A 17,430-nucleotide genomic window follows, 5' to 3' on the forward strand; every position below is an offset into this window, starting at 1 on the left:
TTTCAGACAAGTTTTTATTTTTTACATGTATTTAGCTTCATCCATAAGACTGGGGGTCGGCAGCTGTCCTCTAAAGTGATAGGGATAGAATTTCATTTTTTTCAATTATTTCTTATTTAGAAAAATCAATAAAATCTACCTTAAACTGTTTTTCATTATAATTAATGCATAAATCTCTTAAAAAATTGTTATTTTATCAGAATTAATTTTTAAAGTGGAGAAAAGGGCAAAACAAACGTTTTCTCATTGATTTTCTTTTGATTTGCATAATGAAGTGGATCGGTAAAAAATACAAAAATATAGATTTTGATTGAAATATAAGCATTTTACTTTAAACAGAATCTTTTTCTTTTATCATATATGTTGCTTTAACAAATAGAAACAATGTACTGTAAAGATTTACACTTATGGTCTACCGTAGACAAAATATCCAGGAAAATGTAGATTGCATAATGAAGTGGTTCGGGGTTTAGTACTAAGCATAATTAAAAAGAGTGTAGCAACTCTTTAAGCATTACCAGGTAATTAACTTCAAAAATGTTAAACACATATAAATGGTAATTTCTAGGAAGATTAGATACTATGTTAATAAAGTCTAAATTAGTATATTAGTTGATATAAACATTCTGTTTTAAAACTATTTTATTCAGTATTTAAAAAAAAAAGAATTATATTCAAAATAAAAGAACAGTGAAGACATCAATTTAAAGAACATTTAAAAAGACTGAAAGAGTAAAATTTTATTGATTATTAAAGAAAACTAAGAAATGAAAAAAACACAAGATTTAAAAATTAATTTTAAAATGAAACACATAATCTTACTAATCTAATTAAAAATTCTGTATCAAAACATGAATAAGAAATAAAATTGAAATTCTAGAAACATAAATTCAATATGATTTCTCTTACATAATTCATATAAAACAAGATTGGTAACATTCATAAAAGCAAAGGCCTGAAACAGTAAGACAGATATTTGCAGAGTGTTAAAACTTGATAAGCAGAACATACATTTGAAAGTCTAAAAAAATTTTACATAAATGTGTTGCTTAATACAGAATACGATAATAGGACAAACTTTTAGGGCTTTATTGTAGAGAAACTTCGCTTATAATATTTTACCATGTTGTCCTAGGAATTTTTTTTAAAAAATCAGATACGTAGAATAATTTCATCATATAAAAAGTGTTTAAAATCAGCATGTTTTAAATGGAAAACAAACTTTCTGGTATCAATTATAGAGTTGCAAAATTTTTATCAAGATATTATTGGCACAAATACTAGAAGTTTGTTAAAGAATAGCTGTAGAATTAGACAAACATGTAATTTTTGCCTTTACAATGCCTAACTTCCATGTATAGGGTATATTTACTTAGATAGGTTATCATTATATTCCTAGCTGTAATCATTTATTAATGTTGAACAACAAAAGAAAGTGTATATTCCTTAAAAAGTGGGGGAAATAGGGATTCTAAAAAATGAAAATTTGTAGTTGTTATTGATATGGAAGAGATAGGATGTTTTTCTGTCTTTAACTCTGGACAGATATGTTTCTACTTTAAGGTGAAGCTTCATTCAAGGTGGTGTTAAACAACCATCCCGGCCTCTAATTCTTACAAATCTTAGATATCATTCGTTAAAAGAGAGAGAGAGAGTTAGGGGAACATTTCCTTCTTAAAATTAAGCTTCATCCATAATTTTCCATTAACACTCCAAAATAGTTGTTTGAATAAGCTAAAAGAATGAGAAAGTGGAAATAGTCATAGGGAGAAATTCTTACTCCCATGACAAATTAAAAGTTAAAACATAAATTGAGAATTTTACCTGTTCCTTTATCCCTGACAATATTGAATAGCATAATAATATACATGGCACAGCAGGATTCATGTTACTGTATTTTAGTAATAAAGCAGCCATTTTCTAAATTGTGCAACAAAATTATCAAAACACAAAACAATGATGAATCAAATTCAGTTTTCTTAACTATCATTATAAGAATGGTAAGTCTCTTAGATAGATCTATTTATTGGGAAGACTAATATTGGTTTTTACCACTTTTCTGGTGTTGTTATCAAACAGACATAAACTTCAATCCTGGTGTAATATCTCATGTTATCTTTACAACTTTTACCCAATATACCAGCTATTGTTTTTGAATAAAATTACATTTGTTTTTGAATATTTGCACTCCTTCATTAATATTGATTCAAATACAAAACTGAAGAATTGTATTTAATTAAATTTGGAACAAAATGTCAATTCAAATAAAATTTATTGTAAAAATTGGGCAATATATATTAAATTAGAAATTGAAAATAAAAGAATATTTAATAAGTAAAATTATTGATATTTTGATTATTTTGTTTCTTCTCTAATATAGTTTAGAAGGTTCTCAATAACACTAGAAAGATTCCTTAAAATTAAAACCCAATCTATTTATAATATTCAGAGATCTTTAAAAATCCTACTACTTTAAATTATAGATGATGTAAATATTATGTATCTGCACTACATAGTATCTTGAACAACTTTCTTACAGTTTTGTTTGAGTTTTGTTATGTAAACAAATGCATGAAATTAAATCTAAATTTGGTTGATAAACTCTTTAGCTCAGTTTTACCTCATTCCATTTATAACTTGGACCAGCTAGGTTAGGTAGTAGTGCCTGCCTGCTCTAATTTCTTATTTCAAAACAAGAATAGAAAGATGCAAAGATATGTTTGTAAAATATCCAAATGAATATTTCCTTGAAGAGAATTTTAATGTTGTATACTAAATTTAGATATTCTTTAAGTGTTGCTTTTGATTAGGTTTAGTCGTAATAACTTACAAAGAAATATTTATAAAAAGATTTTTTGTGATTTAATCAGAAAAAAAACAATATAAAAATTCTACCTAAAAGTATTTAAACAGACAAGATAAACTAGATTTTAGAGTAGCTTTGTCACTTACAATATGTAATTCTCTCAACTTTGAGGGTACACAAAAACACTCTCCACTCCTCTCTTATTTTCTCTCCTCAAATTTGCATGTGCATATAAAGAAAAGAAAAGTTTGAGTGAAGACAGTTAGGAAGATAGCCAGATAGATAGTTAGAAATATATTGAAAGGGAGTAGGTTGTAATAACATACAGATAAATTACATAGAGCCATAAGTTCCTAGTTCTTGTCTATTAAAATCAAATAATAACATCTAACAGACAAAATATCTATATGCAGTATTAATTTTAGAATCCTATCTGAAAGCATAGTAGACAAGAAAAATAAATTTTATTATTAAAAAGTTTTCTTTTTCCATTATGCATAGCATTTAGGAAAAGTAAGTTATAGAGGAGATGAATATTGGTAAATGTTATTTCAGCTGAGTGAATCAAAAAGACAAGATCAAAGAATAAAAAGACAAAGATTTAAGTAGATTTAGAATCAGTGAATACATCGACATCTAAAAAGAAGGTTTTAACCAATCTAGTTATTGACTCCAATGATAAAGTTGGGTTTGGTTGAGGTGTCTAATATTTATAACATTTGCATGCAAGTCGCAAATTTCTCAGAGTTTTCTTAATATATAATTTTATACACTAGCTATTGATGTGTTTTTAGAGGCAAGCAAAGAAAGTTTTATACATTTTTGTGTTTAAAATTCCATTTAAAGATTTTAAGAATCATTTAAAATCATTTTAAGGATCATCATTTACTTTAATTACTATTTTAAGTAAAAATTTTTGTAATTTTTAAAAGATATTGAAGATACATACAGTCAAAAAAGGATAGGGGTTAGGTTTATAAATCAAGAATTAAACTGCAATTTTTGTAAGTTTAGTTTATGTAATGCAGGGATGCATAGTCTTTACTATGTGTGTTTTATACATGTTACACAAATTAAACATGTCATTTTGACATTTTAAAAGGGTTTCAAAATCTTCTATTCATCCTATTGAATAAAGTAGTAAGGTTTTTTTGTCTGAAGCTCAAAATTCAATAATTACTAAACTGAATGAGTTCTGCTTCACATAGGTTCTGGGATGGTATTAGTCTGTATGTTTTTATAAGATGGTTTAAGGCTATATTTCCTAACAAGAAGAATAAAGAGGTCCTAGATTCTAGGAGCACAGTCGCTAGTTAAGTAATGTTGTGAGTATACATAACAATGAGTAAATGATTGAATGAATAAGTTATTCAGTCAGTGAGGGAAAACTAAATGTAAACTTTGATAAGAATTTTTGGACATAAAAGATATTGGTTTGGTCAATCATGTATTGTAATATTATGAAGTGGTGTAAAGTTTTGACATGTTCCCATATTTTATTCAATGTATTTGTTTATTCTCTCTTGCCACTTATAAATGGAGGTACATTCACAATAACATGTTTGGGTTGGGGCATCCACAATATTTCTACTTCCTTAATTTGATCTTATATAATACCAAACATTGTTCAGCATATGCAAAATATATGCAAATATTTTGTCTTTTTTAAAAAGTGATGGTTTTTAATTTCAGAGTTTTGATATGAATATTGTCTTTAACTTATTAAGCTATTTTTCTTAAAGCTTGCTTTAATAGTTTTTCCATCAAAACAGTAATATCTGATCCATGGTAAAACTTTTACAATTTTTTTTCAAACTTAGAAAAATAATTATATGACTTATTGGACATGATTTGACAATTTTAGGTCTTTAATAAAGAAGAAATATTGTCATCCTCCTAACTCTATAGAATAATAATAATAGACAACAACAAGTGAAAATTAAATGTATTCATGTATTCTATTTTGAATGTGGATATAATACAGCTACATTTTCTGTTGGAAAGCTACTTTATTTTAGAATACCATCATATTGAAGATCAGTGGCTACGCCACCTTGAGGCCTCTAGGGGCAACTGAGGGAAGTCGTTCCTCTTCTTTTTATTAGTTTCAAAAAGATTTTTTTTGGAGGGAATACTTTTTCTTCGGATAATTTCTTTTTGGAGGGGGAAGGAACTTGTCTCTCAAATAGCATAAAATTTTTCCTGGCCCTTTGAAAGCTTCACTGTACAGGAGAAAAGCGTCTAAAATAGGTTTAACTTTCATTTAAATATGTTTTTAACCCCTGGGGGGCTTTGCCCCTTCAGGGTTATTACCATCTTGATTACTTTCCCTTTATTGCTTTTTAATAATCTTACCTAATCAAACCTAACCTATAATAATCATCAAAAATTATTTTTCACAACATTTTTTTGTGGTTCATGTGCGATTTGAGAAAACCACCACTATAATTAGAGAACCATATTTGTATAAAATCACTGGTTATTTTAAAAACTGTATTTGGTAATAGAGGTCTCCAATATAAGTATTAAATATTAACATTCAAGCTAAAAAAAACTTTAAAAATTTTAAAGAAACATTATTCTTTGATAAACACTCAAAACTAAAAAATTGAATGATATATATACGTTCAATTATTCTAAGTAAAAAGCATTTTCTAAATTAGATTTTCAAAGGAATAATAAAAATGATAAATATATTTTCATTCATAATAATATGGAAATGATAAAATTTGCTTTGTATGGAATATTATGTGTTAAATTGAATTCAAATATTATTTTGTAAACCAAATGAACAATATCTCTGCTATTTTAAATTTGGACACTACTTTTTTGTTTGCTAAGAATACTGAAAAAGTTATTGCATCATATTATAAACAGCTTTCCATGGATAGTAAAATTTAAATAATTTATTTGAGATTTGGGCCCAATGGGCTAACAAAACTTGTATTGATAATATGATTTTTATTTTATTATCTATAGAAAATAAAATAATAAAATGACATGATACATGACTGTTCAAAATGGCTTAGAACCTATTCTAATCCAGTGGATATTATCGATTTGGAAGTCAACCTGTCAGTATATATAATTATGTCAGCCAATAAATGTTATTCTATTTCTTTCTTAAGTGGTCATATCTAATTATCTAATACATATAAGAAATAACTTTTTTTGATCTATTCTATTATATAAAGTAGTAGGTTGTGTTTGTGTGTTTGTATGCCCCTAAAAATCTCATAAATGGAATAACCGACCGACCGGATATTTATAGGATATCGTTTCAGGGAATGATGGACTATGACATAGAGACTAGAAGCAAAGATATACTTAAACAGTTTGTCAATATTTCTTTTAATCATATTAAGCTGCTATTTTTTTTTTCACTTTTTATTAAACGATGCAAATTATCTATCCCCAAATCTATCTATCTGTATGATATTTTTATTATCTACCCCAAAGCTATCTATCTGTATGATATTTGTATTATCTACCCCAAAGCTATCTATCTGTATGATATTTGTATTATCTATCCCAAATCTATCTATCTGTATGATATTTGTATTATCTATTCCAAATCTATCTATCTATATGATATTTGTATTATCTATCCCAAATCTATCTATCTGTATGATATTTGTATTATCTATCCCAAATCTATCATCTGTATGATAATTGTATTCTCTATCCCAAATCTATCTATCTGTATGATATTTGTATTATCTATTCCAAATCTATCTATCTGTATGATATTTGTATTATCTATCCCAAATCTATCTATCTGTATGATATTTGTATTATCTATCCCAAATCTATCTATCTGTATGATATTTGTATTATCTATCCCAAATCTATCTATCTGTATGATACGGATGTGATGAGATATAAAATGTTATTTGTATATCAGGTATATGCACAAAAAGAATACTAAAACTTAAGGACACAGAACAAAATATTATAAACAAGGATGATTATAACCAACGAAGAAAAGAATATGTTTCCAGATTACAATTGTTCTACTGTTCATATAGTCAAAATGTCAATATAAAAGAAGAATTAAATTATATGGTTAAAATGCCATAATGCTTAATGTTTTCTGTCTCTGTCTGTTTTCGGCAATCCTATGCCATTAGATTTTTTTTAACTTCTAAACTTTATAAAAAGGAATGAAATTTCATGGGGTACCCTAACAAAGCTTGGTATATGACAAAAATTCATCGTTAATTTAGGTTGCTATTTACCCTGTCATTCATTATTCAGTTTGTTTACACAGTAGTAGGGGAGGGATGGGGAAAGAGGGATGGTGAGGTTTGCCTGCTGTAAGTTTCACTTAGTGCATGATAATCTAGTGTAAGATCCAAGTAATAATAAATCCACCATAATGTGCTTATAATTTCAAACAGTTTAAGTTTGCACATAATCTTTCTTGTTTTTTTAGTTCCTGATCTATTTCTGTGTTGCAATGCATCTCGGGAATACACAGCTAATGCAGAAAACTCAACTTTTTTTTCCTACTAACAAACATTATATCCTATGCCACTTTTTGGGACATTTTTGTTCATTTTACTCCGAGTGTCAACGCTTCTTTTTTGTCCTGGGTGTGCTATTTTTGATTCTTAGATATTAAAATTAATATCCTCTCGGGTGCTAGGTTTCGTTTCTGGTTTTAGCCCTCTTTACGCACCTTGGGTATTAAGTTATCTAACAGACAACCAACAATTTGATAGCACGCCTTTTGTCTTGAAGTCCTTGCTGTGAATAGTTATGCGTTGTGCCTGTTTATGGACTAAGCCATTCCATCAAATACTAATGGCAAGCGCCTAACCTAGCGACAGTAAGTACCATTTAATGAGATGGTTTTTATTTTGTCACTAAAATAAAATTATTTACCAATGTGGATGATGTGTACAACTAAACACATTCCACAGGATATAATATATAGATTTTGCATTCTGTGTATTAGGGCTAAAGACATTTAATTCTCTTAGTTACAATATTACTATGTATAGGATAGAATGGAAATAAGCTGTTATTTAAGGGTACCAAATCTTTCTTAGAAATCTCTTTTATTTTACCAAAAAAAAAAACATTGAGAGATAGCTAGGTAATCTTAATTTTAATTAAGATTTAAAAAAAAATTTTTAATATGAACTAAAAAAGCGATTAATATCCGCTGGATTAGTAACGGTTTTTAGCCATACTGATTAATCATGTATATTATCGTATTAAAGACAATTTTCCTAGAATATCTAAATAAAAATGATACTAATAACAGTTTTGTTTAACAATTCTATTGTATTTTGGTTTCTTAACATTATAAATTCGGCAAAATTAAAAAGTGCTCAATCATAGCTAATAATTTCATAAGAAGTTAGACAATAAGCAAAGTATTTCTAAAGAAACATGAAATACCGCAGTGACAAGAATGTTTTAAAAATCAAATAGGGACAAGGGACATCGATTCTGACAAACAATTTTCTTTCAACCCACATCCTATTCTTATCCACTTCCATTTAGTTACAGGACAAAACAATTTTTACGCCAAGTGGCGTACCACAAAATATCCAAATTTTCTGCAATTTCAAATTGAATTAATTTGCTAAATCACAGCCCTTGCAAAAAGTACGTATAAGAAAAATACCCCTTTTGTAGATTAAAGATATTGGTTGAAAAGTTTAGACATAGCCATTTTGAACAGTCTTCACAGTTTTTAGGCCAACGAATGTGATAAATTGTTCATAAAACTTTGGGGACCAGACTAATCGGAAACAGGAGGGAGGGAGGTGACATTTGACTGTAAATTATACTGGTACCAAAAGTTTTATGAGCCATAAATATCATTCGTTGGTATAAACTTTAATTCATATAAAATCAAAAGGGGTCATTACTATTTTTTCCAGACATATAGAGAAAATTTGTAGCAGCCTATAGTGCCTTATAAAAAATGATGTCATACAATACAAATGACCAATGACAGGCCAGTATACATTTTACCTTGTAAATTCAAATGTATTGTATTGTATGACGTTTTTTTTATAAGCTCCCTCAAATTTAACTATATTTTTGTCAAGACATATAGAGAAAATTTTAATTATTTATGTGTAAGCGAAGAAATGAATTTAATAAACAATAAAACCGATTATTTGATATTTCCCTGTAGACCAACAAAACTCAAGTGTTTTTATTATATCAACAATCAAAAGAATACTGTACTTAATGGATATATTATTACTTGGATGGTGAAACTTGCAGCGGGCAAAAATACCAATAACCACCTACTAAACCCCATCGCCTTCCCTCCTAAAAGATGAACGCACTGACCAATAAATGAGTTCCATGTTAGCAACCAAAATAGACGATAATTTTCCCTTGTCATAATATCCACGCATATTCTATATCCAGTTAATTGATAGTTATTTAGTAGACACAAACAACTAATTTTTTTTGTCAACAATCATATTTAAGTTTAACACAAATAAAAGTTTTTATTTATCAATATGATGACATTTTACTATTGTCCAATAGGGTGGGTCGATTTTGGACATTTTTTTTCTGAGGCCAAAGCGGGGATCTGCAAATGATTTGTATGAGTATAATACACCTCTGGATGATTTAAAATTTATCCTAAGTCTTAAAACCGCTGACGACCAGACATTCAATTGTATAGCTATTTGTAAATGGGCGAGTCAAAAATTTATTGAATCAGAACTATGGCTTCATGGTGCTCCCACGAAAGGCATTGAGGAGTAGAATCAGGAACTTTTGACCGTTTAAAAAAATCTCGTTCCTAGACTGAGAAAATCTAAAAAACCTCTACAAATTGGACAATTCTCAATAAACCTTTAAAAAATGTGTTTTTTTAAAGTGATTTCTAAGGCTAGGAACGAGATATTTTGAAACGGACAAAAGTTCCTGATTTAGCTCCTAAAGGCCTTTCCAGGGAGCAGCATGAAGCCATAGTTATGATTCAATTTTATTTTAAATGTCGTCTTTGCATATTAATAAGTAATCAAATATATTTTTTAGTGGTCGCGTTCTAAAACTCAATTTTTTAAAATTCTTTTTCGGTCAGAAATGTTTTAAAGGTTAATTTTATCTGTTGCATATCCCCTCTTTGTCTAATTCCGATATGAACCCGCCTTATTGTCCAAGGAATGAAACAGGTTTTCTGATAAAATATAAGTCATTTAAATATATGAACATTGAATATATGTGGATATATTGACAGGGGGAAATTTAATGTGAAGTTAGGTTGCTAACATAGACCTTTTTATTGGTCAGTAGGAGGGGAGGGGATTGGGTAACGGCCGTTGAAATAGCAAGCTGTGAAGTTCTTTTATTAAAGAACATGAAAATCTGGTGCAACATCCAAGTAACAATACATCGATTTCTACATTTTAAACTTAAGTAAAATTAACTTTTGATGATTTCCGCTTATAAATTTCATGACCATCTTTATAACTGTTTTATTTTTATTTTTTTTATGGTCTTTTCTTATCTATTTATTTCCCAAAGAAATAAACTAAAATTAAATATTAATAGATAAATATCTGAAACTTATAATATCTAACATTAATAAAAACATTATCAGAAATAAAAATTTTTCCAAATAATAGTAAAAGTATTACATGCAATGAAAGTACAACATCGAAGCACACAAAAATCAGATGGGCAAACAAAAAAAGCCCGTTATTTCTATCAGAATTTCAGCTGTCTTAAAAATGAGATGTATAGAGTGTGAAAATGCGATATGCCATACAAATCTCTACAAAGGAACCTACAAAAGAATAATTTAATTTATGCTGTTTAAAACATGACCGACAGACTGATGGATCAAGTAAATTATATACGGGATGCTTTACATCAGTACTGTCTATCTTAAATAACAGCCGAGAAATTCACATTTCTCCCAAAGTCTTAAGGACAGTCACAGACATAATGAATTACAGAGGAGCTTGGCTATTAAAAATGATTTTTCTTGTAGCCAAAATTGATTTTAAATGAAACTATTACATAAAAATTATAGAGTATTTTTAATTTCACAAAGTGATGTACTTATATTTAAGCTATAAAGAATTACGTAAAAATCCTGATTATAGAAAAACTACAAAAACTTAGCTTTTTATAAAAAGTGTAACAAATTTATGACGATTGTTACATCCTTTTTAACAGCTTTATCAGTTTTTCAATTACACATTAATTCTTCAATAAAAAAGTTTATGATTCACTAATTCTATTTGACGGATTTACCATCAAATAACCCACAACAGGATTTAAGAAAAATCTCGGAGCTTTCCCTTAAGTGTCTGTTGAGCAATTAAATCCCAACCCCCCCATTTATTAAAATGAAATGAAAATTTGGGGTGGAGGGCTTATTTTTTCTATACTTTACCCCTACAGGCTCTAACATTGTAGGGCTACCTGGTATCAATTTTAACCTAACCTAACCTGACCTAAAGTAATTAACAAACAAACAACCCCCCCTCCATATTTTCATTTTTTTTACAAAATAAGTGAGATAGGGGTTTCGCAAAAAATTCAAAAGTATGTTTTTTGTATCTTTATAAATCCCCGCTTTGTTACATAAAAACTTTTGCAGACCAATACTTAAACATACACAAATTAGATTTGTCGTTTAAACCTTTAAAATCACAAAAGAGTATTATCGATCTTTTTGAATAATAGTTCATTTTTCTTTTTTTTATTTATCTGTACAATTAATAATTTTTGTACAATCTACAAATGTTCATTATTGTCCTTGTCCACTACTAGAACTTGTGGGCCACTTGACGCCTTAAATACACAATAGTTGGTTTTAAGAATTTGAATAATTTCATGTAACAGAAGATTTAAGGCCCCGACTAACCTGTTTCTGTTATGTAATTATTTAAACAAAATTAACATTATAAATGGTTCAAAAGCTGTTATGTCAAAAATTGATTAACATCAAGTACTGTTGATTATGTAAAAGTAAAAGTATAGGTGTGCAGAAAGGGAGGGTGTAACCACCCACCTAGTAAATTTAAGTTAGGTGGTCACAGCCCCCTCGGTTTCCACCTACCTACTCCCCTTAACAGGGGTCTAAACCCAATGGACCATAGTATCAAGCTAAAAAGTCACACCCTTTTTGAAGACAATTGCCATACAAATAATTGCAGTTGTTGGTTACAGTGTTAACGAATAATCTACATAAGGGGTAATTTTGTGAATTATCATTGAGTATGTCAAATTCCTTTAGCTCCCTGGCATTTCTTAAAAAATTCTTCGATTAACCCACCCTGCATCACTGAAGCATATAGGTTATATTTGTAGAGCCTTTATTTATGGCATATAAAATTGTTTGCTTTGCTCTACATGTTCCACATTTACTTGATTTATAACTAAAACTAAAAAGAAATTAATTTTATTTTTTAATAGCGAAGATACTATATACTAATAACTAAAGTCTGTCCATCTAGCAAGGCCAGTTGTATATTTTCCGTAAAATTGTAGGTTAGAGTTGATGCTGTATAAAATGCACTGTTAAAAATAATTTTTTTTTTAGCATCAGATGATACTCTATATTCTTCACATTAATGTATAGTATCAATCCGTACGTAGTAGGAAAAAAACCTCATTACGATACAAGGAAGTTTTCAATGCTGTATTAAGTATTAGGTAATGTTCTGTGAAGTAACACGTAGTACTAAATAATGTATTTGTCTGTATAGTATTGTCTAATACGCTCTTGGAAATATAATTCAATAGGGTAGAAGTAATTTTTCATTGCCCTCCTTCGCAATTGTTGTTACCCTCTATCATAATTTTTGATACTTTGTAGGGAATGAAACTGTTTTACTTTGTATGAAAGATCAGTTTATAATATATGATTATTATATGTACATATACATTTTGTTATATCAACAAACATACCAAGCAGAGCCATAAAACATTAATTTAAATGTAAATTTAGTAAAGAAATTACTTTAAAGATGTTTAGGACTAAACATTATCCTTAAAAATAAAAACTATGGTCAGTCATAATTACAAAAAAACAAAACTATAAATCTGAGCATAAATAGTAACATTTCATCTTTGTCTAAAACGACCAAGCATTGAAACACTTCCATGAGAGGTGTGCACGAATGGTGCCTGTTTCAATTATTCTTTACAGTACAGATTCGTACCCTAGAACAAATGAATAGTTACTATTTAAATAAACCATTCTCTTGCGTATTGTCTGATACGCTACAGCGTATGAAATAGTACTAAATCAAGAAACATTTCTACAGCGTATTTTCCGATACCCTACAACGTATAAAATATTACTATTTTTATAAACTTTTCTACAGCGTATTCTATAGTACCCTAGAGCGTATCAATCGATACTAAAAAAATGTATGGGTTCTGTATAGTAATAATTATTGTGTTATATAGTATTACATAGTGTTATATATTAATTATATAGTTGTAGGGTACTTACGGGTCCAATACTCTCCAGAGTATCAATTGATACTAAATAAAAAAATTATTTTTAACAGTGTGGTGCAAAAAATGGGGACAAATTTCAAATTGATTTGACGGGGCTGTTTATTTACGTCACAAGTGAGGGGTAAGAAAAGGTAAGGAGGAAAGAAACCCCCTAGAAAAGAGATGGGGGTATGACGTCACACGCCAAAACAATTTGAAATTTGTCCCCATTTTTTGCACCATTTTAGACAGCATCGTTGGAGTTTAGTCAAATACGCTTATTAGGTCAAACTGTTCTTAATTATGAGCATTTCATACATATAAATTTGGTCATAATTAAGAACAGTTTGACCTAATAAGCGCATTTGACTACAACACAACTGTACGGAAAATATGCCAAAAATTACCCTTTTTGGAACCTAGTAAAAGTGTCTAACTTTTTATCTTTGTGACGTAACAAAAATCCATCTCTTTTTTAGTTGTTTCCTTTCCCACCTCCCCTCTCATCCTTCGATTTTTGTTACGTCACAAAGATAAAAAGTTAGACACTTTTACTAGGTTCCCCTTTTTGTGATTTCTAGATTTCATTTACTTTTCTTTGGGCAATTTTATTCTTGTGTTAAAATTATTGAATTAAAGCAAGTATCAAATTATTTTTCAAACACAGCTATGTGTTAAGTACACAATTGGTATATGTAAAAATTACTAACGATGGCTGAAAGATGTATTCTTATTGAAAATAACAATTCTCAGGAAATCGATATATTATTACTTGGATATTACACCAGCTTTACATGTACTCTGATAAAGTAATTCTCGCAGCTGGCTAAAATAACGATATAACTTTCTTTACTCCATCCCATCCCCTCCTGCTGTATGAACAAACTGACAAATAAATGTGGTCCATATTAGCAAACTAAAGTGACGACAAATTTTCCCCTGTTAATATATCCACGTATATCATATATCCATTCTGATAATATGTGGTGATTTATTTTATTGAATACTATTTTAATTTCAGAATAAAAATGTGAGAAAAGTTGTAGTTATATAAACCAATTCAAAGTGAGGAATTGTGATTTTTAAAAAACAAAAAATAAAAAATTTGTGAAAAATGAAAATTTAATAAAAATGAGTGAACTAATAATCTTTATAATAAATAAGTAACTAAATAAAGATTATAATGCAAGCCAAACTTTTTATAGTCGTTGGTAAGTAAACTTTTTTTTTTTGTTTTATTTAGGGACTGCTATTCAGCCAATTAATTCAATTTGAAATTGCCGAAAATTAAATATTTTGTTGGAGTAAAACTTGTTTTTTGGCGTAACTGAAAGGGAAGTGGATAAGAAGAGGAGAAAAAAAGGGAAGGGGGCTGTGGGGAAATTTTCACTGAGAATTGTTTGTCAGAATCAATTTCCCCATTTCCTGGTTTTATTTTTTATATGTAGTTCAGGTTCTTTCCCTTAAAGTGACTATCGATCACCTAAACTCCCTAAACTTATTTTGTAATATTTTTTTGTATCCAAAGACTAACCGCTCCAGTACCTTAAACCAGCGGGGCTACCCAATACCTAATACAACATAAACTTAACTGGCCTCATACGATATCAAACAAAGAAGAAACGGGGGGGGGGGGAAACGCTATATATCATACAAACAGACAGACAAAAGACAGACAAACAGTCATCATTCAATTACGTTTAATAACCCAAAAAATGTATACAGTTTATAGTTTACACTTTAAAGTACTCAAGCAAATTTTTGCGCGTTCTACTGTCTCTGCGCAGTTTTTTTATTTCCAAAAGATTTTTGTTGTTGCGCTTTTTTTGAACAAAACTGTTTTGCATTTCTTTGTATCAAACTACTTAAAAAAAGTTTAATATGTCAATTTTATAAATTGCACCATTATAATTGAACTCTATAATTTAAGAAATTTAGAATTGAAACAATATTTTGAAAGTAAAATCTTCTGGTAAACATTTTCGGTCTGGATTATGTTCTTGTTCATATTATCAAAGTATTTGAAACTAAAAGTATAATACATATTGTAGTGGGTGAAATACAGGCAACAAAATGGGTGTTATTTTATTGTCAGAGGGATGGATAAACACTTAGATACTCAGTCCTCCCCATAAATAATTAACATATCCAAAAGTTACAAAAAAAACCAAAAAATATTATTTCATAGTGGTTTGAACGGTCTAATCCAAGAAGTGCAGCCTAGTAGTAGGGTTTAATGATATTCAAAACAATAGTATCACAGTAGGGTAGCTGTCTGGGTCATTCTGCTATTGTTCTGTTATACCCTTTAATCTCATCAGCTTAGGAATCACCGAAATATCTATCTGACTTGTTTACAATGAGTTTTAGATTTAAAGAATAGGATAGATTGGAGTAAATTTAACAAAAAGTCATTTAAAACTAAAACGGTTTGGTTTAATTTATAGCATATATATATTGTAAATAAATCACATAATATGACTAATGAGTTCAAAAGTCATGGCTGCGAACTACATGAATTGAATTACTGGAGAGGGAGAGGACGTTGGACTGTAAATTATACTAGTACCCTAAGTTTTATAACATGCTCTATAGAACACAGTAATAGTGTCTGACTGATTATGACGTAACAAAAAAAAATTAGCCAATGAGAGGCCGTTATTTACCAATGGTAAAATTTATAGTGGCCTCTCATTGGCTAATTTTTTTTGTTACGTCATAATCAGTCAGACACTATTACTGTGTTCATGCTCTATAACTTGTTGGCTTAAATCTTAATTGTTAGCAGTGTTTAAACTTTTCAACCAATGATTCTACAAAAGGGGTAATTTTCTTTATTATCATTGGGTATTTACATTAATTTATGGTCTATTGTCTTATCCCTTAAATCCCTGTGAATCAACAATGTTGAAAATGTTTTATGTGACGTTTTGTCTGCTTGTCTATTCATTTCCTAAAATTAACTTTTGATTCAAGGAATACATTAACCAAAACGTGAATATAAGTAATGCATAGCAAATACTTTCCTCATAAAATAAGTTACAGGATGTTTGGCTGTCTTTGAAGGGAAGAATCTCGCTAACCGGTGGACCGTTATGGTTCTTCTTTACACTGATGCATCTTATAGTACCTGGGAAGGTTTTTAATTATTCTAATGAAGGATAACTTCATCCTCCAAAATGAAACTGTCGTTAGAAAATAAAAACCCATCCCAAACCACAATAAAAAAAACAAGAAATTACTTTTTAAAACCAAAGTTGAAAGTGGAGGGTCTTCTTCCCCCTTTCTCGAAGTGCCCTAAAAGGCCTTTTTTGTTTGTTTGTTTGTATGTTATCCTTCTGTAAATTTAGTATCATGATAAGCACAAAGTATTTTTATAATGGTTATACATTAACCTACATCTACGATGATACTTTATGGCAAAATATTTTGCGCAATTGTTTTGCAAAGTATCTGCAACCTGTCAACAACTTTGGTTTGTGTGTCTGTTCATATTCAGGACAGGGCTTAGCTTTTTAAAAACAAATGATGGCAAACATTAAATTTAACATCCAGGTAAACTGTACAAGACTGAAAAAGTGGCCATTTTCACAGAAATATATTTCAAATTAATAATTATGAAGTAAAAGACTTTTCACTGTCGTGAATTCATCATAACGTAAAGTTGTTTTTAAGATCAAATGGTTGTTTCCTTAGAGTGCCCTGTCGATCTTAATATCCCCCTCCCCTCCCTTATTTTCAAATAAATCTTAATTAAATGGGGGAGTGGGATTTTCTTGAGTTATAGTTTTACTTTAGGTTCAGTAAATAATCTTTTTGTAGCTGACTTATGTGGAAAAACTGAAAAAAGTCCTTTTTAACCGAAGTATGTACACTTTCCAACCAATGATGTGGTCGAATTGTATCAACTCCTTGGTTCAATTAAGGTTTTGTTTATCTAGAATCCTTACTTCACAATTAAATGTTTAAAAGCCAAAAATTGCACTCAAAGATAGAAGAATAATATTTATTATTAATTGCCCAATTGCCCCACTTTTCCATAAAGACTTCCAGACAAGTGTTGTGCAATCAAATGGTTTTGGTGTCTGCAATTTTGTAATAATAACTAGTATTCTTCTAAAGAACGTGTCATAACTTTTGTGATTTTTCTTAACCCATTCATGACGAGCTTCCAAAGT

At 29.2% G+C, this 17,430-nt stretch overlaps 1 protein-coding gene across 1 annotated transcript in view; it reads left to right on the forward strand.

Annotated features, from left to right (window-relative positions):
• The first annotated feature begins 14,277 nt into the window (after positions 1-14,277).
• Positions 14,278-17,430, forward strand: part of LOC145331729 (neural cell adhesion molecule 2-like) — a 146,288-nt gene continuing 143,135 nt past the window's right edge. Inside the window, exon 1 of the mRNA XM_080176549.1 lies at positions 14,278-14,463. Within this exon, the coding sequence (XP_080032675.1) occupies positions 14,436-14,463 (28 nt within the window). The 5' untranslated portion in view covers positions 14,278-14,435. The remainder of the gene's footprint in view (positions 14,464-17,430) is intronic.

Source organism: Acartia tonsa, chromosome 11, assembly GCF_053477335.1.
Source record: "Acartia tonsa isolate MP-2025a chromosome 11, ASM5347733v1, whole genome shotgun sequence".
NCBI lineage: Eukaryota > Metazoa > Arthropoda > Copepoda > Calanoida > Acartiidae > Acartia > Acartia tonsa.